General features: G+C 42.2%; 1 protein-coding gene across 1 annotated transcript in view; it reads left to right on the top strand.

Annotated features, from left to right (window-relative positions):
* The first annotated feature begins 6,027 nt into the window (after positions 1–6,027).
* The window catches only part of crtac1b (cartilage acidic protein 1b), a 56,777-nt gene continuing 37,910 nt past the window's right edge, over positions 6,028–24,894 (top strand). The window contains exons 1-3 of the mRNA XM_038990619.1: positions 6,028–6,212; positions 12,019–12,215; positions 12,684–12,820. Coding sequence (XP_038846547.1) covers positions 6,028–6,212; positions 12,019–12,215; positions 12,684–12,820 — 519 coding nt within the window. The remainder of the gene's footprint in view (positions 6,213–12,018; positions 12,216–12,683; positions 12,821–24,894) is intronic.

The following is a 24,894-nucleotide window of genomic DNA, read 5'->3' as shown; positions in this document are numbered from 1 at the left end:
GAAGCGGTGGGTGGTGTGCGCGCCACTGCCTCTCCCTCTTCTACGGCGGCGTTGTATTGGGTAGGCCTCTGGAATCAGTTAACCTCTAACACCTCTCAAACCCGGATCCGGGATCCCCCCCATCAAAAAAGCTGACTAGCATAGCCTAGCCTAAAGCCACAGGGATATCATATAATAAAATGTTCATGAAATCACAAGTCCAAGACACCAAATGAAAGATACATATCTTGTGAATCCAGCCATCATTTCTGAATTTTAAAATGTTTTACAGGGAAGACACAATATGTAAATCTATTAGCTAACCACGTTAGCAAAAGACACCACTTTTTTACTCCACCATTTTTTTACTCCATCAGTAGCTATCACAAATTCGACCAAATAAAGATATAAATAGCCACTAACCAAGAAACAACTTCATCAGATGACAGTCTGATAACATATGTATTGTATAGCATATGTTTTGTTAGAAAAATGTGCATATTTCAGGTATAAATCATAGTTTACCATTGCAGCCACCATCACAACTCTCACCAAAGCGACTAGAATAACTACAGAGACCATCGTGTATTAGCTAATTACTCATCATAAAACATTTCTTAAAAATACACAGCGTACAGCAAATGAAAGACACAGATCTTGTGAATCCAGCCAATATTTCAGATTTTCTAAGTGTTTTACAGCGAAAACACAATATAGCGTTATATTAGCTTACCACAATAGCAAACATCACAACAGCATTGATTCAAGGCAAAAATAGCGATAACGTATAAACCACCAAAATATATTAATTTTTTCACTAACCTTCTCAGAATTCTTCAGATGACAGTCCTATAACATCATATTACACAATGCATATAGAGTTTGTTCGAAAATGTGCATATTTAGCGGCACAAATCGTGCTTATACAATGAGAATAGTGTCCAAAACCTCAAGCAATCTGTCCGGCGCCATCTTGGAGAGGCACCTATTCTAATCGAAAACTATTCATAAACTTGACTAAAAAATACAAGTTGGACAGCAAATGAAAGATAAATTAGTTCTTAATGCAATCGCTGTGTTAGATTTTTAAAATTAACGTTACTGCGCAATACAGCGTGCGCCAAAGCGAGACCGCACCATAATTCATGGCGGAATTATTATTTGACATTTGTCAACATAAGTACGAATTAACAGCATAAAGACTGCTTACTATTAGCTGAGCTTCCATCAGAATCTTGGGCAAGGTGTCCTTTCTCCAGAACAATCGTCTTTGGGTTGAAAGATGTCCTCTTCTCCTGTCGAAATAGCAGCTAACGATAGCCACCCACTGGAGACGTGTCCAACTCGTGAAAGCGCATGACAAAGAAATCCCAGAAAATCGCAATAAACTGCTATAAACTGCTATAAGTCGGTTTAAATTAACTACCTTATGATGTCTTTAACACCTATAACGAATAAAAACATGACCGGAGATATAGAACTACTAAAACGAAAGCGTTTGCAGGACGCCATTGTGATGTCTTCTTGCGCCAGGCGCACCGTTGAAAAGGACGGTACTTCCGTTCCACGGTCTTATATAGGGTCCCAGATTGCGCAATCCACTCCATTCAAATTCTCCCCGCTTACTGACATCTAGAGGAAGACGTATGCAGTGCATGTAGCCCGATGGCTTACATGGGGACTTATAAACTGACCTCAGAACAGGGACCTCGATTTCTGAAATCTCACTCCCTGACAGGAAATGTGCTGCAGAATGAGTTCTGTTTCACTCAGAGAAATAATTCAAACGGTTTTAGAAACTAGAGAGTGTTTTCTATCCAATAGTAATAATAATATGCATATTGTACGAGCAAGAATTGAGTACGAGGCAGTTTAATTTGGGAACTCATTTTTACAAAGTCGAAATGGCGCCCCCATAGGCTCAAGAAGTTAAAATGCCCTGGGTGGGAAAGTCGTATTCCTGGTCATTGTGCTGGTAAGTAGACGTCGCTCTGATATCCAGTAATTCTTCCCGGCTGTATGTATTAAAACTTAAGATTTTCTGGGCTAACAATATAAGAAATAATACATAAAAAAACTAAATACTGCAAAGTTTCTTAAGGACTAGAAGCGAGACAGCCCTCTGTCGGTGCCATCTTGCCACGGATCCCCCCGGTACTGCTGCTCATTCCGTTCACCAGCTCCGGAGGTCTACGTCACTGGCCTTCTAGGCGTCACTGAATTGGATTCATTACCACCGTACTGTCTTGTCTCATTATGCACACCTGGTTCCCTGCCTCCTATCATTATACAACGTGACACATCTTTAATCTTTGTAGTAGGGTAAGAGTGTGCAGCGTCGGTAATTATTAATTGATCAATGCATGTATTTTGTTAGTTTGTTTCTATTTAAGTGGTATACCCTTAAACTTTCTCACCAACCACTGGCCAACATTGCACCTATAAAACATAACACATTTTCCTTCATATTTTGTGAAGTTATAGTTTCAGTCAAAGTTCCATTACTCATCTATCCCTTCCTGTCCTCCCCTTTTATAATGTATGTCCTGCCCTCTTATCTATTACAGAGCATTAGCAGGCCTGTAAAACGGCCTGTATTTCCCAGACTCATCAGTCATTATGCTCGCTTCTAATGGGTAGAAACGGCCACATCTCTTCCCTTCTCTACCATTCATTAACCCAGAGGCGATGAACGCAAGACTGTCTTTGCTGAACGCTACCCTCTTATCACTGTGCTGCCAACACACACACACACACACACACACACACACACACACACACGGCCAAGGAGGCTGGTGGGAGGAGCTATAGGAGGATGGGCTCATTGTAATGCCTGGAATGGAATGAATGGAACTGTATCAAACATATGGAAAGCTCATGTTTGACTCCGTTCCATTTATTTTATTCCAGCCATTACAATGAGCCCGTCCACTTATAGCCCCTCCTACCAGCCTCCTCTGACACACGGATGTACACATGGACGTGCACGCACACACAAACACACACACACACAAACACACACACACAGCTTGCTATTACCCTACCCCGATTACTGGGACAATGATGCCGTTTTATCTCAAATTGAATTGTTGAGGAGGATGTTAAAGAGTCATATATCACCCAGACAGAGGCAAAGCAGAACGGTGTGTGTAAGCACTAAGCAGTGAGTGAATCCACAGCACTAGGGAGCTGAGATGAGAATGGTTCTGTTGTATTACATTAGAACTGAGGGACTGTGATGATGGCTTATGGTGTTTATACAGTCAGTTGGTAAATCAAGTTGTCAGCTTTTATAAGGCCATCAGGTTCAGTGTGTGTATGTGTGTGTGTGCTTGACATTTACAATGGGAATGACCTTCCCCAGCGGTCAAAACTGGTTGCCATTTCCTCATTATGACGTCATGATTAGGTTGTATACAGGTTGTAGAAGACTGTTTTGTTATTGTCTTTTTAGTGGTCAGAATGATTTTTTATGAAGACATGACGAGAGCCTTGCAACCAACGGGCATAATGTAGTACTGTGCTACGCATTACAGCCCACAAGAATAAACTAGCCGATCTGTGTCAAGTGATTATGATACCAGACAGCTGCTTCTAGGTTCTCTACTCCCACCCGCAATGAAATATCGAGCATCAGGAGCATCAAAAACCGTAAGGCTGTAAAAGATATTTGAGTATAAGAATATAGAAGAAGGAGGCCTATATTTCATTCAAAAGTTTCATCTTAAATGGCAAAATAATACTGTATAATATATGCCAATTGAAATAACTTTATTAGCCTAAATGTTATTTTGACAAAAAAAAAAAAATGAATCACGAAATTTAGTTCCACATTTCAAATATGGACAGTCCAGGAATATTTTACTCCAGATCTTTATAAGAAATGGCCATACCAGACAATAAAAAAAAGACAGTGGTATTTAATGGACTGCATGGATTGGAAACTGATCAAATAGTAAGAGTAGGGTAACATAAGTTTTCCATGCATACAAAAATTGCCACAGTAGAGATTATTTCAGTTGTACGGAATGATTGTTAAATAGTCTGGTCAAAATGTAGGACTAAGTTTTTCTGATGATAATACCCACCAGAGGGCGAATATACAGTACCAGTCAAAAAGTTTGGACACACCTACTCATTCAAGGGTTTTTCTTTATTTTCACTATTTTCTACATTGTAGAATAATAGTGAAGACACCTAAACAAATGAAAATATATTTTAGATTTTAGATTCTTCAAAGTAGCCACCCTTTCCCTTGATGACAGCTTTGCGCACTCTTGGCATTCTCTCAACCAGCTTCATGAGGTAGTCACCTGGAATGCATTTCAATTAACAGGTGTGCCATGTTAAAAGTACATTTTGAAAACGTCTTTCCTTCTTAATGCGTTTGAGCCAATCAGTTGTGTTGTGGCAAGGTAGGATAGGTATACATAAGATAGTCCTATTTGGTAAAAGACCAAGTCCATATTATGGCAAGAACAGCTCAAATAAGCAAAGAGAAATGACAGTCCAGCATTACTTTAAGGCATGAAGGTCAGTCAATTCGGAACATTTCTTTAAGTGCAGTCACAAAAACCATGAAGTGCTATGATGAAACTGACTCTCATGAGGACCGCCACAGGAAAAAGACGCAGAGTTACCTCTGTTGCAGAGGATAAGTTCATTAGAGTTACCAGCCTCAGAAATTGCAGCCCAAATAAATGCTTCACAGAGTTCAAGAAACAGACACATCTCAACATCCACTGTTCAGAGGAGACTGCGTGAATCAGGCCTTCGTGGTCGATTGATTGACTCCGTTTCATTTATTTCATTCCACTACCTAAGGACATCAATAATAAGAAGAGACTTGCTTGGGCCAAGAAACACGAGCAATAGACATTAGACCAGTGGACATCTGTCCATTGGTCTGATGAGTCCAAATTTGAGTTTTTTAGTGAGACGCGAAGTAGGTGAACGGAGGATCTCCGCGTGTGTGGTTCCCAACCTTGATGCATGGAGGAGGAGGTGTGATGGTGTGGGGGTGCTTTGCTGGTGACACTGTCTGTGATTTATTTAGAATTCAAGGCACACTTAATCAGCATGGCTACCACAGCATTCTGCAGCGATACGCCATCCAGTTTTTCAACAGGACAATGACTCTAAACACACCTCCAGGCTGTGTAAGGACTATTTGACCAAGAAGGAGAGTGATGTTGTGTTGCATCAGATGACCTGGCCTCCACAGTCACCCGACCTCAACCCAATTGAGATGGTTTGGGATGAGTTGGACCACAGAGTGAAGGAAAAGCAGCCAGCAAGTGCTCAGACTGTTGGAAAAGGCACACCTGTTAATTGAAATGCATTCCAGGTGATTTCTTCATGAAGCTGGTTGTGTTATTTCATAGTTTTGATGTCTTCACTATTATTCTACAATGTAGAAAATAATAAAAATAAAGAAAAACCCTTGAATGAGTAGGTGTTTCCAAACTTTTGACTGGTACTGTATATTCAAAGACTTTGGTAGCAAGCAGAACTAAGGTGTCATCGACATCAGCTTTTAGGGTGCGGTTATGAGGTGACCAATAATGGTTGCAAATGAGATCAGCTGTGTTGGTGAATTTAGCACTTATTGATGGTTTAATGCGAGATCAACTGGTGATAATCTGGTGGCCATCGACGGTTACAATATGCCCGACACCTTTTCCATTACATTTTGTTATGAAAAAACAAGTATTTACCTGGTTGTAATAGTGACTATTTGGTTTGGTTCTCGTTATAATCTTCTCAACCAGAAAGACAGTTTTCATCCAGAATATGATGTCAATGTGATGTCATATTTTCATCTCCACTGCCCAGCTGTTCTGAGGGTGTTGAGGGTTGCAAAATTATGCTAATTTGACCAACATATCAAGGTTATCCAGAAATCCTGCTTAGGAGATTTCCTGAATCGGAAGGGAATATGCAGAAAATGTAGAATTTTTCAACCAAGATTTCCAGAAAACTTTGGAATTTTGGGAAAGATGCTCAAATTTTGCATCCCTAAGGTTGTGATTCTGTCTACAGGTGATGATGTCCCTGTGGGTGTGTATATTCCTCCCTGTCCTCTCTGCGGCCCAACGGTCAGAGCCCATGTTCTCAGCGGTCACAGAGACCATGCTTCCTCCGGACTATGACAACAATCCCACCCAGCTCAACTACGGAGTGGCTGTCACCGACGTAGACAACGATGGAGACCTTGAGATGTTTGTAGCCGGGTGAGTGAGTGACATGGTCATTAGAACTAATCAGAACTAGTCAGAATTGGTCAGAACCAGTCAGAATGTGTCAGATCCAGAATATGTTAGACATAGGAAGCAGTGGATGATCTGGAGATGTTCATAGCCAGGTGAGTAAGTTAGAAGGTCTCAGAACCAGTCAAAAGAACTTAGAAGAACCTGTCAAAACCAGTCAGTGGAATATAACACATTAGATCTAGTAAAAGATAATACAAACAAAAAAACATGCTTTTTCCAAAAACATGTTTGTTCCATCATTTTTGAAATGCAAGAGAAAGGCCATAATATAATATTGCAGTTTAGGCGCAATTTAGATTTTGGCCACTAGATGGCATCAGTGTGTGTGCCAAGTTTCAGATTAATCCAGTGGAGCATTGCAATACTGCATAGTATTTGTATCAAGTCTGCCCAAATGTGCCGAATTGGTCAATTGATACATGTTCAAGTACATAACTATAGAGAACATACAACAATGATATGGTAATACAATATTTAACTTTACACACGCCCAGGAATGTCTTACATGATGTATCATTAGCTTGTACACTTTCACACATGTAGATGGCCAGGTGGGGTGGGTGTGGAGCCAGAGACAGCAGGGGTTCAAACTGTAGAACCCAGTTCCTACATTTGAATATAACAATTGATTTTATCAAACAAAACTATGCTACATTTTATCTCTGGGACCCTCAGGATGACAAATCAGAGCAAGATTACTGAATGTAAGTACATTATTTACCTTCAAAGGTGAATGTAGCAAACCAGTTGCCGTGATAAAAGTTTTTTGGTTGTTGTACAATCTCCTCAAACAATAGCATGGCATTTTTTCACTGTAATAGCTACTGTAAATTGGACAGTGCAGTTAGATTAACACAAATGTAAGATTTCTGCCCATATAAGACATGTCTATGTCCAGGAAAGTTTGCTGTTACTTACAACGTAATGCTAATCACATTAGCGCACTTTAGCTCAACAGTCCCGGTATAGGGACACCGATCCCGTAGAGGTTTGTGTTTCCAAGTCTATACTGTTGTTGTGTAAACAAATTGCATATGTGCTTTCACTGGACATCTTCATTGGTTTTGAAAACTATTATAAATAAATTAACAGCACAACGCGGAAGCGTCAATTATTGAGAAAGTGGCACGCATTTTTGCTCATTTATAAAAATAAAAAACTGAAATATCACATTTATGTAAGTATTCAGACCCAAAACTCAGTACTTTGTTAAAGCACCTTTGGCAGCGATAACAGCCTTGAGGCTTCTTGTGAATGACACTACAAGCTTAGCACACCTGTATTTGGGGAGTTTCTCCCATTCTTCTCTGCAGATCCTCTCAAGCTCTGTCAGGTTGGAAAGGGAGCGTTGCTGCAAAGCTATATTCAGGTCTATCCAGAGATGTTTGATCCGGTTCAAGTCGGGGCTCTGGCTGGGCCACTCAAGGACATTCAGAAACTTTTCCCGAAGTCACCCTTGCGTGGTCTTGGCTGTGTGCTTAGGGTCGTTGTTCTGTTGGAAGGTGAACCTTCACCCCAGTCTGAGGTCCTGAGCACCCTGGAGCAGGTTTTCATCAAGGATGTCTCTGTACTTTGCTTCGTTCATCTTTGCCTCGATCCTGGCTAGTCTCCCAGTCCCTGCCATTGAAAAACATCCCCACAACATTATGCTGCCACCACCATGCTTCACCGTAGGGATGGTACCAGGTTTCCTCCAGATGTCATGAGAGTTCCCTTAGTTCAATCTTGGTTTCATCATACCAGAGAATCTTGTTTCTTCTGGTCTGAGAGTCTTTAGGTGCCTTTTGACAAACTCCAAGCAGGCTGTCATATGCCTTTTACTGAGGAGTGGCTTCCGTCTGGCCACTCTACCATAAAGGCCTGATTGGTAGAGTGCTGCAGAGATGGTTGTCCTTCTGGAAGCTTCTCCCATCTCCACAGAGGAACTCTAGAGCTCTGTCAGAGTGACCATTGGCTTCTTGGTCACCTCCCTGACCAAGGCCCTTCTCCTCCGATTGCTCAGTTTGGCCGGGCGGCCAGCTCTAGGAAGAGTCTTTGTGGTTTCTAACTTCTTCCATTTAAGAATGCCACTGTGCTCGTGGAGACCTTCAATGCTGCAGAAATGTTTTGGTACCCTTCCCTAGATCTGTGCCTCGACACAATCCTGTCTCGGAACTCGGAGCTCTACGGACAATTCCTTTGACCTCATGGCTTGGTTTTTGCTCTAACATGCTCTGTCAACTGTGGGTTCTTATATAGATAGGTGTGTGCCTTTCCAAGTCATGTCCAATCAATTGAATTTACCACAGGTCGACTCCAATCAAGTTGTAGGAACATCTCAAGGATGATCAATGGAAACAGAATGCACCTGAGCTCAATTTTGAGTCTCATAGCAAAGGATCTGAATACATATGTAAATAAGGAATATTCTTTTTTTTTATCAATTTGCAACATTTTTTAAAAACCTGTTTTCGCTTTGTCTTTATGGGGTATTGTGTGTAGATTGCTGAGGATTTGTTTTTATTTAGTCCATTTTAGAATAAGGCTGTAACATAATGTGGAAAAAGTCAAGGGGTCTGAATACTTTCCGAAGGCACTGTATATGACTGGTCAAAACTGTTATAAAACAGCCTATTCAATATACTCTCAATTATGTTTGACCTTGTTACATTTATTCCTGCTTCAAGAAAATCCACAAGGGCATGTTTTATAGAAAATTCACAGGGTGGCCAAAATGACATCAACCTTAATGTAACATTACAGAAACAAACCTAAAACAACCTCTATCCTGTTTAAATTCACTACTGCCTCAAGAAAATCCACCATGACATGCTTCAACAGTAAGTGAAATACAAGGTGGTACTATCACAAATTATGTCTATTACAGATAATTACATAACAAAATGTCTTCTCTGTTTTATACAATGTGGAATCCCATTCTGTTTCAAGAGGAAAATTGATTCGTTCTCACAGTAACAGGAGAATCAGGGAGTTTATAGCAGTAAAACGCTTTCTTCCATTTATGGACCTAAGAGACAATTACAGCGATTCCAAGACAAGATAGTGATCTCTCCAATAACCCCAACAAGGTGGGAAAAATGGAAAGTGATCTATTGTTTGCTTAACTAAAGTTTAAATAGGTCCTTAGCTCTTGCTCTTATGTTAAGGTATCTTTACTTCACTGAACTAAACATAGATGAAGAGGGGGAAAGGGATCTGTCATTTCTGACCAAGAGGACAAGATTGAGGGTAGGAAGTGTTCTGTCACTCACTTAGCTAAATGTACAAGAAAAGGGGGGAAGAGATCGGTCATTTTCTGAGCTAATGGAAGAGAGAGAAGGGCTGAACAAGTATGACAAAGAAAGTGCTTTACAGGATGAAAGTGTATAAGGGTGTCCTGAGGCTTCGACAAGTGGTGCTCATGGGAATGGATAATGCTCGATGGCGCTACACTGATAGAGGTTTGGCAAGACTGCAGTATACAGGAGAGTGGAGGTAGAGGCAGAGACAGGGATGGTGAAATTAAGCACTGTCATCCCATGATTATGATATAGTTTAGTGAAGTGTGGCATCTAGTTGAAGTTAAGTGATTGGAAGTTCAATAAGAAGTGGCCCTTTATTCTTAAAAACAAGATGTTTTGGCAGCAAACCTTTCATCAGAGCAGGCTGGTAACCTTCACATTGTCTGAAGATCCCCTTCTCTTCTCCTTTATTCATTATTCATGACAAATGGCCAGATTTGAACCAGGTGGTAATATTTTCTAAAGGGAACATTGAGGACAAAGATTAAATAATGGTGAGATATATAAAAAAATAAATTGTAATTTAACATAGTTTAATGTTTTAGCTTTTATTTTTTGGTGTTTTAACCTCACTGAAAAAACCTGGCCCTTTGGAAGTAAACCTGTCCCTCAGACATAAAATACTGGGGCATAGCCTACTGAATACATGTATATCTTTGAGCAGCATTATTATTCCATAGACATATATTTTGACATAGTTCAGTCTCAAACTCTCTCCCCAGAACCAAATCTCACGCGATATTTGGTTCTGGGTTGCCGAGATGGGACACAGTTTAATATATGTCTATGTTCCATAGAACACATCTGTAGTCAAAGTATGAGACAAGTTTTCAATGAATTCCTGAGGTCAGATAAGGGTATGTGCTATCCGGGACGTCCCTACCCAATTGAGGTTGACATTTTAAAATGGTTAAAGTAAGGGTCATGGTTATGGTTAAATGTAAGGGGAGGGGTTAAATTTAAGGTTTAAGTTTTAGGGTTGGGACGTCCCAAGGATGATGGATAGCACTGATCGTCAGATAAGTGTCCATAAATGACAGGTTTACTCTGTTTGACCTCCCATCATCTCTCTGCTCCATCTATGGCCTATAGCATCCAGCCTTTGACATCTACAGCCTATAACAAACAGCCTATACCATCTACGGCATATAACATCCAGCCTATGTGTACCGGTGTGTGTATAGCACTTTGTGACATCTGATGTAAAAAGGGCTTTATAAATACATTTGATTGATTGAATCTAAGTAACATAAAGAATCCATCGGTTTAAGCTAGAGATATCCGTGTTTTTGCATGGGCTGTGTCTCAATTCTTCGCATCTGCCTATGTTTCACTGCTGCATCTGCGATGGAAAGTGTCAGAGCTACAGCACTGTTTCAGACCAACAGACATCCGGAAAATCCGTCTTCTCACAAAAACACCTGTAGCATCTGAACGGTTTGGCCTACAAACTAATACCATTCTATAGAAATGGGAGACTCTCACAAACATGATGGTGTTTTCTGTTTTGATCTACGACCCCCACAAGCCTCACGGGACTCGTCTGAAATCAGTAACGCTAATTTGCCAACTTTTGTCTGTAGTGTCCGAACCGTTTGGGCTACAAACTAATATGACCTCAGGGGAGACTTTCACGAACACAATGGTGTCATGGGCCTATAAAAATAAGGGGTTAAATGTGTCAAAAATTTCCAAAGCTTTCTTATATTTCCTAGAAAGACACGTCAAAAATGTAATATTATAAATAATTGTTTTAATATTTCTGGGGGATACCTATAGGGGTCCTAAAATTCAAAATCAAATAGTTAAATGATCCATGGTGTGACCTTCCTAAAACAATTCCATATATCAGCTTAGAACCCCCCCCAAACGGCATAGACTTTTAAGAAATAACATCGAAGGCCTATAACATCCAGCCTTTAACGTCTGCGGCATATAACATCCAGCCTTGAACATCTACGACCTTTAACATCCAGCCTATAACGTCCAGCCTATAACATCTACAGGCTATAACATCCAGCCTATAACTACTGTAGTAACTACACGGTTTTAGAAACTGACTTTTCTAAGGGAACTCTCATGAACCTTACCTGGGGCTTGAACATTTTTACATTATTCTAAATACCTGAAGGTATGAGACATAAACTGGTGTTTGCTAATACCTAAACTTTAGCTCAGAGGGTTAACACGATCTTGAGGCGATTAAATACAAGAAGGCAATTACTCCCTGATTGATGATTTTAGGTGCAGCCCTATGGGCGACATTTAACTCTTCTTAAAACCGATACCCTAACAATACCTCACAAATCTTCAAGTGGGATCTCTCAAAACTTCCGATAGAATAATGTCCATGAAAAGGCAACGATTATTTATGCAAATATTAAAGTAAACACTGGAACTCTGTGCCCTGTAACTCTGTTGTTGCTATTGCCTAGCTCAAAGGGTTTACATGATGTGCAGCCTTTAACTCTGTTGGTCTCTTACAGGTACAATGGTCCCAACCTGGTTCTGAAGTACGACAAGCAGAAGAAGAGACTGGTCAACATTGCTGTCGACAACCGTAGCTCCCCTTTCTATGCTCTGAGAGATCGCCAAGGCAATGCCATCGGAGTGACAGCCTGCGACATTGATGGAGACGGAAGAGAGGAGATCTATGTGCTCAATACCAACAATGCCTTCTCAGGTAGACACACACACACACACACCCACATACACACACACACAGAGAGATGCATGCACACGTTTAAGCATACATACATACACTCGCACATGCACTAAAACGCACACACGATTACACACACACATACACACGGATCACGTCCTCTCATCTCTCTGCAGACACAAACACAGAAGGGAGGATCAATATAGCAGAGATAAACATTTCTAATCACAGACTTCATCAGGTAACAGATAAGGACTTTGTGTCGCTATTAATCTTCTGAGAGTTTATAGGACTGACTGCCAAAACTACAATATCACAGCTTTATCATTTCTCTTTACTTTATTTACCCCCAAAATGGTTGTATAGGATTCTAGATGTTTTATCTTCATTTAAATCTAAAATATTCTCTGTTCTTTTCTCTTTTCTTCTCCCCTCCCCTCTTCTTTCCTCTCCTCTCCTCTCCTCTCCTATACTCCTCCTCTCCTGAAGGTCGTGCCACCTACTCTGATAAGCTCTTTAAGTTCCGTAATGGCCGGTTTGAAGATCTGTTAAACGACGACATTAACGAACACCGTGATGTAGCCAACCGCTTGGCTGGACGATCTGTAGCCTGCGTAGACCGAAAGGTACAGGAGCTACACACACACACACACACACACACACACACACACACACACACACACACACACACACACACACACACACACACACACACACACACACTGACAGACTGGGAAACAGACGCACACGCACAGACTGAGAAACACACTGCAGAACTCACTATACACAGCTCTCTCTAAACAGATCTGTCTTTCTATGTCAGTTTCTGTCCTTTACACCCCATTACTAACCTCTTATCTCATTTGAGCATATCAACAATAACTCAGGCTTTCTGTTTAGTGTCTCTTCTCCCAGCCCATATTATGATGTGGGTTTTATGTTTGTGTGTCTGTGTGTCTGTGTGTTTGTGTGACTGTAGGTGCGTAGTCATAATTCATGCTTGCTGTGTTTCCCGCCCTCCTCAGTGTGTGTTATGACAGTTCATTAGAAGAGAGATGTGGTGTTCCGTCTCTTCTTTTTCTCAGTGCACCGCTGTAATTACAAAACAATGGGCTCGTTCATTCTACAGACAGACATACAAGGGGAGAAATTATGTCTACACACATTTATACACACAGACATGCATACACACAAAATACAAAGACACAAACACACACATTTAAACAAACTTGCACGCACACACACACACACACACACACACACACACACACACACACACACACACACACACACACACACACACACACACACACACACACACACACACACACACACACACACACACACACACACACAGTAAAATAATGTGGCAATGGTTGTCCAGTGTATGGGCCAAATGGAGATAGGCAGAACAGCATATTTCTGTAATCATGACTGCAGTCCTCTCTACCCCACCCCATGTTGAGGGATAAAGCTGTTACCCAGTGAGGTACAGTACGGACGGTATTAGAATCGATTTTCTGACTGCAGTCTCATCTGACTGGGCATGGGAGAGGAGCCAAGCCCATAGGAAAGAGATCTCCTTTTAATATGACAATACCTTTAGAATGGTCCAAACTCTTAGTCTCCTTGAGTGTGTGGTCTCCTTGAGTGTGTGTATTGTGTGTGTGTACTGTGTGTGTGTTTGCGCACGGGCATGTTCCTGCGTGTGTGTGTGTGTGTGTGTTAATTTCATGAGATGGATGAGAGAATAAAGCATTTTCCTTTAGCTGTAAAAATCTACCTCTCCTATACTTTCTGAGAGGACCTTCTTATTCTCCCATCCACAGTTGGAGTTAAGTTTACAGCAGTCATTGATGAGCAGGGTGTGATCCCGCCTCATGTAATGGAGATTTCTCATCATTGTACTGTAATATGATATATAATATATAAATTATAGCCCCATTGGGCAGCATCACAAGGTTATAAAAGCCACTGGTTTGACCAGTTTGAGCAGTTTCTCACAGCAGGAAAATATTCCTGCATTATAATTAATTTACATTTTTGTGTCACGTTCCTGACCTTATTTCCTTTGTTTTGTCTTTGTTTAGTTGGTCAGGACGTGAGCTGGGTGGGCATTCTATGCTATGTGTTTCTATGTTGGGTTCATTTTCAATTAGCCTGATATGGTTCTCAATCAGGGGCAGGTGTTTTACGTTTCCTCCGATTGAGAACCATATTAAGGTAGGCTGTTCTCACTGTTTGTTGGTGGGTGATTGTTCCTGTGTCAGTGTTTGTGCCACACGGGACTGTTTCGTTCGTTCGTTCGTTAGTGTGTTCCTTCCTGTTCGTGCGTTCTTGTTTTATGTTCTCAAGTACAGGTCTGTTCACGTCGTTTTGTTATTTTGTATTTTGTTCAAGTGTTCTTCGTGTTCGTCTTTCACAAATAAATATACTATGGATACATACCACGCTGCATATTGGTCCGATCCCTGCTCATCCTCAGACGAGGAGGAGGACGAGCGTTACAGAATCACCCACCAACCAAGGACCAAGCAGCGTGGTAACGGGCAGCAGCGACAGCAGCGGCAGCATACGCAGGACTTCTGGACATGGGAGGAAATTCTGGACGGTAAGGGACCCTGGGCACAACCTGGAGAATATCGCCGCCCTCGTGAAGAGCTGGAGGCAGCTAAAGCCGAGAGGCGGTGGTATGAGGAGGCAGCACGGAAGCGAGGCTGGAAGCCTGTGAGTCAGCCCCAAAAATTTCTTTGGGGGGGGGGGGGGGCTACAAGGGAGTGTGGCGAAGTCAGGTAGGAGACCTGCGCCAACTCCCCGAGCTTACCGTGGAGAGCGAAAGTACGGGCAGACACCGTGTTATGCGGTAAAGCGCACGGTGTCTCCTGTACGTGTGCTTAGCCCGGTGCGGGTTATTCCACCTCCCCGCACTGGCTGGGCTAGATTGAGCATTGAGCCAGGTGCCATGAAGCCGGCTCAACGCGTCTGGTCTCCAGTGCGTCTCCTCGGGCCGGCATACATGGCACCAGCCTTACGCATGGTGTCCCCGGTTCGCCAACACAGCCCAGTGCGGGTTATTCCACCTCCCCGCACTGGTCGGGCTACGGGGAGCATTCAACCAGGTAAGGTTGGGCAGGCTCGGTGCTCAAGGGAGCCAGTACGCCTGCACGGTCCGGTATATCCGGCGCCACCTCCCCGCCCCAGCCCAGTACCACCAGTGCCAACACCACGCACCAGGCTTCCTGTGCGTCTCCAGAGCCCTGTTCCTCCTCCACGCACTAGCCCTGTGGTGCGTGTCTCCAGCCCGGTACCACCAGTTCCGGCACCACGCACTGGACATGGGAGGCCTCCTGTGCGTGTCCAGAGCCCTGTGCGCCCTGTTGCTGCTCCCTGCACTAGCCTTGAGGTGTGTGTCTTTAGCCCGGTACCACCAGTTCCGGCACCACGCACCAGGCCTACTGTGCGCCTCAGCCGGCCAGAGTCTGCCGTCTGCCCAGTGCCGCCTGCACTGCCCGTCTGCCCAGTGCCGCCTGCACTGCCCATCTGCCCAGTGCCGCCTGCACTGCCCGTCTGCCCAGAGCCGCCTGCACTGCCCGTCTGCGCTATCCATCTGCCCAGCGCCGTCTGAACTGCCCGTCTGTCCTGAGCCTTCAAAGCTGCCCGTCTGTCCTGAGCCTTCAAAGCCGCCCGTCTGTACAGAGCCTTCAGAGTTGCCCGTCTGTCCTGAGCCTTCAGAGCTGCCCGTCTGTCCTGAGCCTTCAGAGCCGCCCGTCTGTCCTGAGCCTTCAGAGCCGTCCGTCAGACAGGAGCAGCCAGAGCCTCCCGCCAGACAGGAGCAGCCAGAGCCGCCCGCCAGACAGGAGCAGCCAGAGCCGCCCGCCAGCTATGACCTGCCAGAGCCGCCCGCCAGCTATGACCTGCCAGAGCCGTCAGCCAGCCATGACCTGCCAGAGCCGTCAGCCAGCCATGACCTGCCAGTGCCGTCAGCCAGCCATGACCTGCCAGTGCCGTCAGCCAGCCATGACCTGCCAGTGCCGTCAGCCAGCCATGACCTGCCAGTGCCGTCAGCCAGCCATGACCTGCCAGAGCCGTCAGCCAGCCATGACCTGCCAGAGCCGTCACTCAGTCCGGAGCTGCCCCTCAGTCCGGAGCTGCCCCTCAGTCCGGAGCTGCCCCTCAGTCCGGTGCTGCCCCTCAGTCCGGTGCTGCCCCTCAGTCCGGTGTTGCCCCTTAGTCCGGTGCTGCCCCATAATCCAGTGGGGTTAATATGGTGGGTAGCCATTAGGAGGAGGCCACGGAAGCGGGGATTAACTATGGTGGGGTGGGGACCACGTCCAGAGCCAGAGCCGCCACCGTGGACAGATGCCCACCCATCTGTCCACAGGGGGGTACTGTCACGTTCCTGACCTTATTTCCTTTGTTTTGTCTTTGTTTAGTTGGTCAGGACGTGAGCTGGGTGGGCATTCTATGTTATGTGTTTCTATGTTGGGTTCATTTTCAATTAGCCTGATATGGTTCTCAATCAGGGGCAGGTGTTTTACGTTTCCTCTGATTGAGAACCATATTAAGGTAGGCTGTTCTCACTGTTTGTTGGTGGGTGATTGTTCCTGTGTCAGTGTTTGTGCCACATGGGACTGTTTCGTTCGTTCGTTCGTTAGTGTGTTCCTTCCTGTTCTTGTTTTATGTTCTCAAGTACAGGTCTGTTCACGTTATTTTGTATTTTGTTCAAGTGTTCTTCGTGTTCGTCTTTCACAAATAAATATACTATGGATACATACCACGCTGCATATTGGTCCGATCCTTGCTCATCCTCAGACGAGGAGGAGGACGAGCGTTACATTTTGTAAGGGTTGATACATTTTTTGTTAGGGCAAATCAAGTCTGAAATTTTTTTAGGTGTAAATTACAAACTTTAGAAGCCTTTTTAAACCTTGAATACACTACATGTTTGCATTTCCTGCTGCACAGGAAAATTCCATTCGACAACACAGATCAAATTAAGATATAGCACATTTGTATTTGTGCTAGGAAATTCAACTGATCAATCAACTTCAATTTTGTATCACTCACGTCCCTAACACACTTTATAGTGAAAGACAGTGTGAAAAAAGGGGGAAAAGACAGAGAAAAATGTTGTAATAAGGCCTAAGATGTGAACCACTCTGTCTTGTTCCCCCTTTCAGGGGACCACCAAATCACAGTCAAAAGCTCTTGAAGACCACAATTCCCAGAGTCGCAGAGATTTTTTAACATAAAATATGTTGCCAGTCAAATGTACAGTATGTATGCATGTGTATATACAGTACCAGTCAAAAGTTTGGAAACACCTAGTCATTCAAGCGTTTTTCTTTTCTTTTACTATTTTCTACATTGTAGAATAATAGTGAAGGCATGAAACTATGAAATAACACATATGGAATCATGTAGTAACCAATAAAGTGTTAAATATATCAACATATATTTTAGATTCTTCAATGTAGCCACTCTTTGCCTTGACAGCTTTGCACACTCTTGGCATTCTCTCAACCAGCTTCACCTGGAATGCTTTTCCAACAATATTGAAGGTGTTTCCATATATGCTGAGCACTTGTTGGCTGCTTTTCCTACACTCTGCGGTCCAACTCATCCCAAACCATCTCAATTGGATTGAGGTCGGGTGATTGTGGAGGCCAGGTCATCTGATGCAATACTCCATCACTCTTCTTGGTTAAATAGCCCTTACACAGCCAGGAGATGTGTTTTGGGTCATTGTCCTGTTGAAAAACAAATGATAGTCCCACAAAGCGCAAACCAGATGGGATGGCGAATCGCTGCAGAATGCTGTGGTAGCCATGCTGGTTAATTGTGCCTTGAATTCTAAATAAAACCCAGACAGTGTCACCAGCAAAGCACACCCACACCATCACAACTCCTCCTCCATGCTTCATGGTGGGAACCACACATGTGGAGATCATCCGTTCACCTACTCTGCGTCTCACAAAGACACGGCGGCTGGAACCAAAAATCTCACATTTGGACTCATATCACAAAAAGGCCACTGAAAGTGTGGGGGAAAAGAGAAAAAAAAGGTAGAAAAACGAATGTGTCTGGTGTTATTTACTTCTAAATAGACTTATATCACTCACTCAGAGATATAATTACTCATCTAGACCACTGCATCTTTCTTAGTCTCCAGCGTGTGTGTGTATTTCGCATACGTGCCTCCGTATATGTGTGTGTGTGCATGCCTCCGTATGTGAGTTTTTTAGTCTCCTTGGGAGGGAAGTGCCATCATTTGTCTTTTCCAAACTGATGAAGGGAAGCTATTGATTTAAGACATGCGAAAGTGATAGATGACACTGAAACAGGACCACTTTCAGACAAAGACTAGTGACCGAAAGTGAGCTTTGGGGTAAAGAGCTATCTGGAAACGATTTACACTTTTAGCTCCAAATGTGAATATTTGGTCCTAACCGAATGTCAAAGTTGATTTGTTGACTGTAATAGCCTCCCTAACCTAAGTCAAACAACGTCACAATGCGAAAGGCCTTCAAAACACGCACACACACATGCCCACACAGCCATTCATGCATGCATGCATGCACACACACACAACCACACACAATATGTATAGTCTCCTGATCTGTAATAACTGGTTACAGAAATGAGCGTGAGTGAAGCATCATTACTGAAAACCACTGACTTTTAACACCAGTAACCAATTTTCAATGGCCTTGGAGCCTGCAGCACTAAATCGTACTTGTGTGTGTGTGTATGTGTTTGTTTCTATTACCTGAGATGGATGTGCTGAGAGAGTGAGCTGTGACGATCTGATGCTGATGGTGACATTTACGTTCCTTAACAGTCATTTTCCTTTTAGTCCCACAGTGGAAATTAGATTAGATTGGATTTAGTCACATGCACAGGGTCACAGATGTAGTTGCAGTGTACAGTGAAATTGTTAAGCTCCGAGCTGATTGTCTGGGGATAGAAGCTATTGCCCAGTCTCTTAGTTTTAGCCATGATGCTCCTGTACTGCGTGCGTCAAAGTGATGGATGCGAGGAGAACAGGCCGTGGCTCAGGTGGCTGATGTCCCTGATGATCTTCTTCGCCTTCCTGTGACATTTGGTGTTGTAGGTGTCTTGGAGGGCAGGCAGTGTGCACCCAATGCTGCGTTTGGCTGAGCGTACCACCCTCTGTAGTGCCTAGCGGTCCGCGGCGGTGGAGATTCCATACCAGGCTGTGATGCAGTCCGACAGTATTCTCTCGATGGTGCTCCTGTAGAACACTATGAGGACCCTCTGGGACAGGCACATTTCAGCCGAATTTCTTCAGCCTCCTGAGGTTGTCGAAAACACAACAGTTGGCTGGTCTGCACATGCTCTGAGGGTGCGGCTAGGGATGCCGTCTGGGTCGGCAGCCTTGTGAGGGTTAACACGCTTGAATGACTTACATGCGTCCTCCGTTGTCCTCAGGGGCTCTCCTCGGCAGTTCAGAGTCGTTATGCTCGAAGCGTGAGAAAAGGTGTTTATCTCATCCGTTAGGGCGGCGTTGGTGTCCGCGACATGACTGTCTTTCTTTTTGTAGTCTGTGATCAGCAGTCTCAACGTCAACAGTGAAGAGGCGACTCCGGGATGCTGGCCTTCTAGGCAGAGTTTCTCTGTCCAGTGTCTGTTCTTTTGCCCATCTTAATCTTTTCCTTTTATTGGCCAGTCTGAGATATGGCTTTTTCTTTGCAACTCTGCCTAGAAGGCCAGCATCCCGGAGTCGCCTCTTCACTGTTGACGTTGAGACTGGTGTTTTGCGGGTACTATTTAATGAAGCTGACAGTTGAGGACTTGTGAGGCATCTGTTTCTAAAACTAGACACTCTAATGTACTTGTCCTCTTGCTCAGTTGTGCACCGTGGCCTCCCACTCCTCTTTCTATTTTGGTTAGAGCCAGTTTGCGCTGTTCTATGAAGGTAGTAGTACACAGCGTTGTATGAGAACTTCAGTTTCTTGGCAATTTCTTGCATGGAATAGCCTTCATTTCTCAGAACAAGAATAGACTGACGAGTTTCAGAAAAAAAGTCCTTTGTTTTTTGACATTTTGAGCCTGTAATCTAACCCACCAATGCTGATGCACCAGATACTCAACTAGTCTAAAGAAGGCCAGTTTTATTGCTTCTTTAATCAGCACAACCGTTTCCATCTGTACTAACGTAATTGAAAAAGGGTTTTCTAATGATCAATTAGCCTTTTAAAATGATAAACTTGGATTAGCTAACACAACGTGCCATTGGAACACAGGAGTGATGGTTGCTGATAATGGGCCACTGTACGCCTATGTAGATATTCCATTAAAAATCAGTTGTTTCCAGCAACAATAGTTATTTACAACAATAACAATGTCTACACTGTATTTCTGATCAATTTCATGCTATTTTAATGGACCAAAAATTTGCCTTTCTTTCAAAAACAAGGACATTTAAGTGGCCCCAAACTTTTGAACAGTAGTGTATATCTATGCAGTGATGTTTAACTTACAATCTCAATCTTATAGTATATTAGTAAATGACTGACCCGGTCTCTCCAGATCTCGTAACAGTACTATTTCTAGGGTCAATTTTAGATCAATGTTATGCATTTTCAGCCATTCCTGAACCTGAGACCAGAAACAGGCTACCTGAGGGCAATACCAAAATAAATGGAAAATTGATTCTGTATCCTCACAACAAAATCTGCAGAGTTTCGATGATTTTATGCCCCAAATATTCAAAATTTTGTTGGTGGCAAGAATTCTAATTCATAATTTTAGCTGAAAAGCACAAAGTAATGAATCTTGCTTCGTTTTATATATCAGCTCATATCATGGAATCGGTTCATCAAAAATCTCTTCCCAACTATTTTGCAATCTGTATGGCACAGTTGTCAACATACTGGTATACTTTCCTATTCATGCTATTTTTATTCCTCCGCCAGTTTTAATCCATTATATTGGGCAGACAGACCCGTTCCCTACCTCCTCCCGCTACCACCTGCCTCCTCCATTTTTGGGGTAATGCTGTAATCAATTGGTTGTATTCTTGGATTGAGCAGACTTTCCCGTACAATTCTGATAACTCCACGAAAGACAAAATTCTACCATTGCAATTTACAATATAATTTATGAACAAAATACCCTTTTCAAACATCTTCACATAAATACAGGTATTTTATCAACCAGCACATTTGAGTTCAGCCATAATATTTGTTGTAATATTAGTTCTATCTTTTCAGGGGGATGAAATTGAAATTGTAGCCAGCTCTTCAATGCTTGTTTGAGAGAAAGAGATACTTTGAAATAAGTATCATTTTCAATTAATCAAAAATGAGACATGGAAATCTGCACAAAGGCAAAAGGCAATTTTTAAATAATGGATGAGCTTTTCTTAGTAATCTACTTGAGAACCATTTAGGGTTCAAGTAAAACTTTTGAGTAAGTGAAGCTTTAATAGAGAGGTTTAGTGCTTTTATATTTAATAATCTCAACCCACCCAGTTCATATTCATTATATAGATAGGCACGCTTTATTTTCTCTGGTTTAGCTTCCCAGATAAAGCGAAATATTTTTTGCTCATATGATTTGAAAAATGAATAATCAGGAGTAGGCATCGCCATAAGTATGTGAGTAAACTGAGATATGACTAAGAAGTTAATCAGGGAAATTTTTCCATAAATAGACAGGCATTTACCTCTCCATGGTTGCAGGATCCGGTCTATTTTTACAAGTTTTCTATTGAAATTCATTGTGGAGAGTTTATTTATATATTTTGTGATATGAATAGGTAAACTGCAGTGTAATGTAAAAGTTGTATTTTTTAAAGATCCAATACATAATATTGTACACTTATCATAATTAGGTTTTAGTCCAGAGAGTCCAGAGAGTCCAGAAAAGTTATCTAGATCTTCATTGAGACATTGCATGGATCTAGCTTGCGGACTTAATTTAAAACTTGAGTCATCGACATACATGGACACCTTTGTTTTTAAGCCTTAGATTTCTAATCCTCTAATGTTGTTATTGCATCTGATTTTAATAGCTAGCAATTCGATGGCCATAACGAATAGATATGGTGAGAGTGGACACCCTTGTTTAACTCCTCTTGACAATTCAAAACTCTCTGAGAAGTAGCTGTTATTTACAATTTTACACCTGGGGTTGCTATACATTTCTTTTACCCATTTTATAAGAGAATCACCGAAATTGAAAAAATCCAGGCATTTGTAAATAAAATCCAGTTTTACTTTATAAAATGCCTTTTCAAAATCTGCTGTAAATCTCAGACCTGGCTTCTTAGATGTTTCATGATGTTCTATTATTTCTAGTAGTTGTCGTATATTATCTCCAATGTATCGTCCATGTAAAACACCTGTCGGATCAGGATGAACAATACCTGGTTAAACCCTTTTAATTCTGAGTGCTACGCTAGTATTTTTGCATCACAACATTGAAATGTAAGGCACCTCCAGTTTTTTAGATAGAATGGATCTTTATATTTGCCATCTGGGTCTTGTTTTAATAATAGTGAAATCAGACCTTCCTGCTGAGTACCTGACAGACCATGTCTATAGGAGTAGTTAAAACAATCTAACAATGGCCCTTTTAGCATATCAAAAAAGGCTTGATTAGACCTCTACCGGTATGCAATCAAGCCCTGGAGTTTTTCCAGACTGAAAGGATTTAACCTCTAATTCCTCCCAAACCCGGATCCGGGAGCACCCCCATCAGTAAAAAAGCTGACTAGCATAGCCTAGCATAACGTCACAAGTAAATACTAGCATCTAAATATCATTAAATCACAAGTCCAAGACACCAGATGAAAGATACACATCTTGTGAATCCAGCCATCATTTCTGATTTTTAAAATGTTTTACAGGGAAGACACAATATGTAAATCTATTAGCTAACCACGTTAGCAAAAGACACCACTTTTTTTACTCCACCATTTTTTTACTGCATCAGTAGCTATCACAAATTCGACCAAATAAAGATATAAATAGCCACTAACCAAGAAACAACTTCATCAGATGACAGTCTGATAACATATTTATTGTATAGCATATGTTTTGTTAGAACAATGTGCATATTTCAGGTATAAATCATAGTTTACCATTGCAGCCACCATCACAACTCTCACCAAAGCGACTAGAATAACTACAGAGAGCAACGTGAATTACCTAAATACTCATCATAAAACATTTCTGAAAAATACACAGCGTACAGCAAATGAAAGACAAACATCTTGTGAATCCAGCCAATATTTCAGATTTTTTAAGTGTTTTACAGCGAAAACACAATATAGCATTATATTAGCTTACCACAATAGCCAGAAACACAACACCATTTACCAGCAGCAAAGGTTAGCGATCGTAACAAGCAAGCAAAAGATATATCATTTTTGACTAACCTTCATAAACTTCTTCAGATGACAGTCCTGTAACATCATATTACACAATGCATATAGGGTTTGTTCGAAAATGTGCATATGTAGCGGCACAAATTGTGGTTATACAATGTGAGTAGTGGCCAAACTTCAAGCAATCTGTCCGGCGCCATCTTGGAGAGGCACCTAATCTAATCGATTAACTATTCATAAACTTGACCAAAAAATACAGGTTGGACAGCAAATGAAAGATACATTAGTTCTTAATGCAACCGCTGTGTTAGATTTTTAAAATGAACGTTACTGCGCATACAGCGTGCGCTAAAGCGAGACCGCACCGAAATTCATGGCGGAATTATTGTTTAACATTTGTCAACATAAATACGAATTAACAGCATAAAGACTTCTTACTATTTGACGAGCTTCCATCAGAATCTTGGGCAAGGTGTCCTTTCTCCAGAACAATCGTCTTTTGGTTGAAAGATGTCCTCTTCTCCTGTAGAAATAGCAGCTAACGCTAGCTATGTGCAGGAGAGGTGTCCAACTCGGGATAGCGCGTGACAAAGAAATTCCAGAAAATCGCAATAAACTGATATAAACTGCTATAAGTCGGTTTAAATTAACTACCTTATGATGTCTTTAAAACCTTTTAAGGACAGGGGGTGCTGTTTTCACTTTTGGGGAAAATCGTATCCAATTTAAACGGCCTCGTACTCAATTCTTGCTCGTACAATATGCATATTATTATTAATATTGGATAGAAAACACTCTCTAGTTTCTAAAACCGTTCTAATTATTTCTCTAAGTGAAACAGAACTCTTTTTACAGCCCATTTCCTATCCGGAAGTGAGATTTCCAAAAGCGAGGTCTCTCTTCAAGAGCTTGTCTATAAAAGGGCATGTCACTTATGACTGTAGAAACACGTCATACACCTTCCCCTGGGTGTCATGCGGAAGTGAGAGCAGAAATGACTTGATTATCTCGTTCTGGGATGAATACAACCTCTTGGAGTGAGAGGTCCGCCATTATTTTTTTTTGGAAGGCGCGAAGTTGGACCTGGAATCGCCTCCTGGAAAACCGTCGTTATAGGTGAATATGATCTCCGGCTTCGATTTTATTTGATACATGTCACAATATCATCCTAAAGTATGTTTTTTCAATATAGTTTAATTATATTATTGAAATTTATTCGGGACTTTAGACGTGATGCGTTGGAGGAATTTGTTCAAGAAGGAGAGGTTAGCGCCGCACGGCCAGTGTGCTTGCTAATTCAAGAGGGAAATAGTTCGTTCTGGATCCAAACAAAGACGGTTCTGA

Source organism: Salvelinus namaycush, chromosome 4 (genome assembly GCF_016432855.1).
Source record: "Salvelinus namaycush isolate Seneca chromosome 4, SaNama_1.0, whole genome shotgun sequence".
NCBI lineage: Eukaryota > Metazoa > Chordata > Actinopteri > Salmoniformes > Salmonidae > Salvelinus > Salvelinus namaycush.
This window is presented reverse-complemented; position numbering and strand designations above follow the sequence as displayed.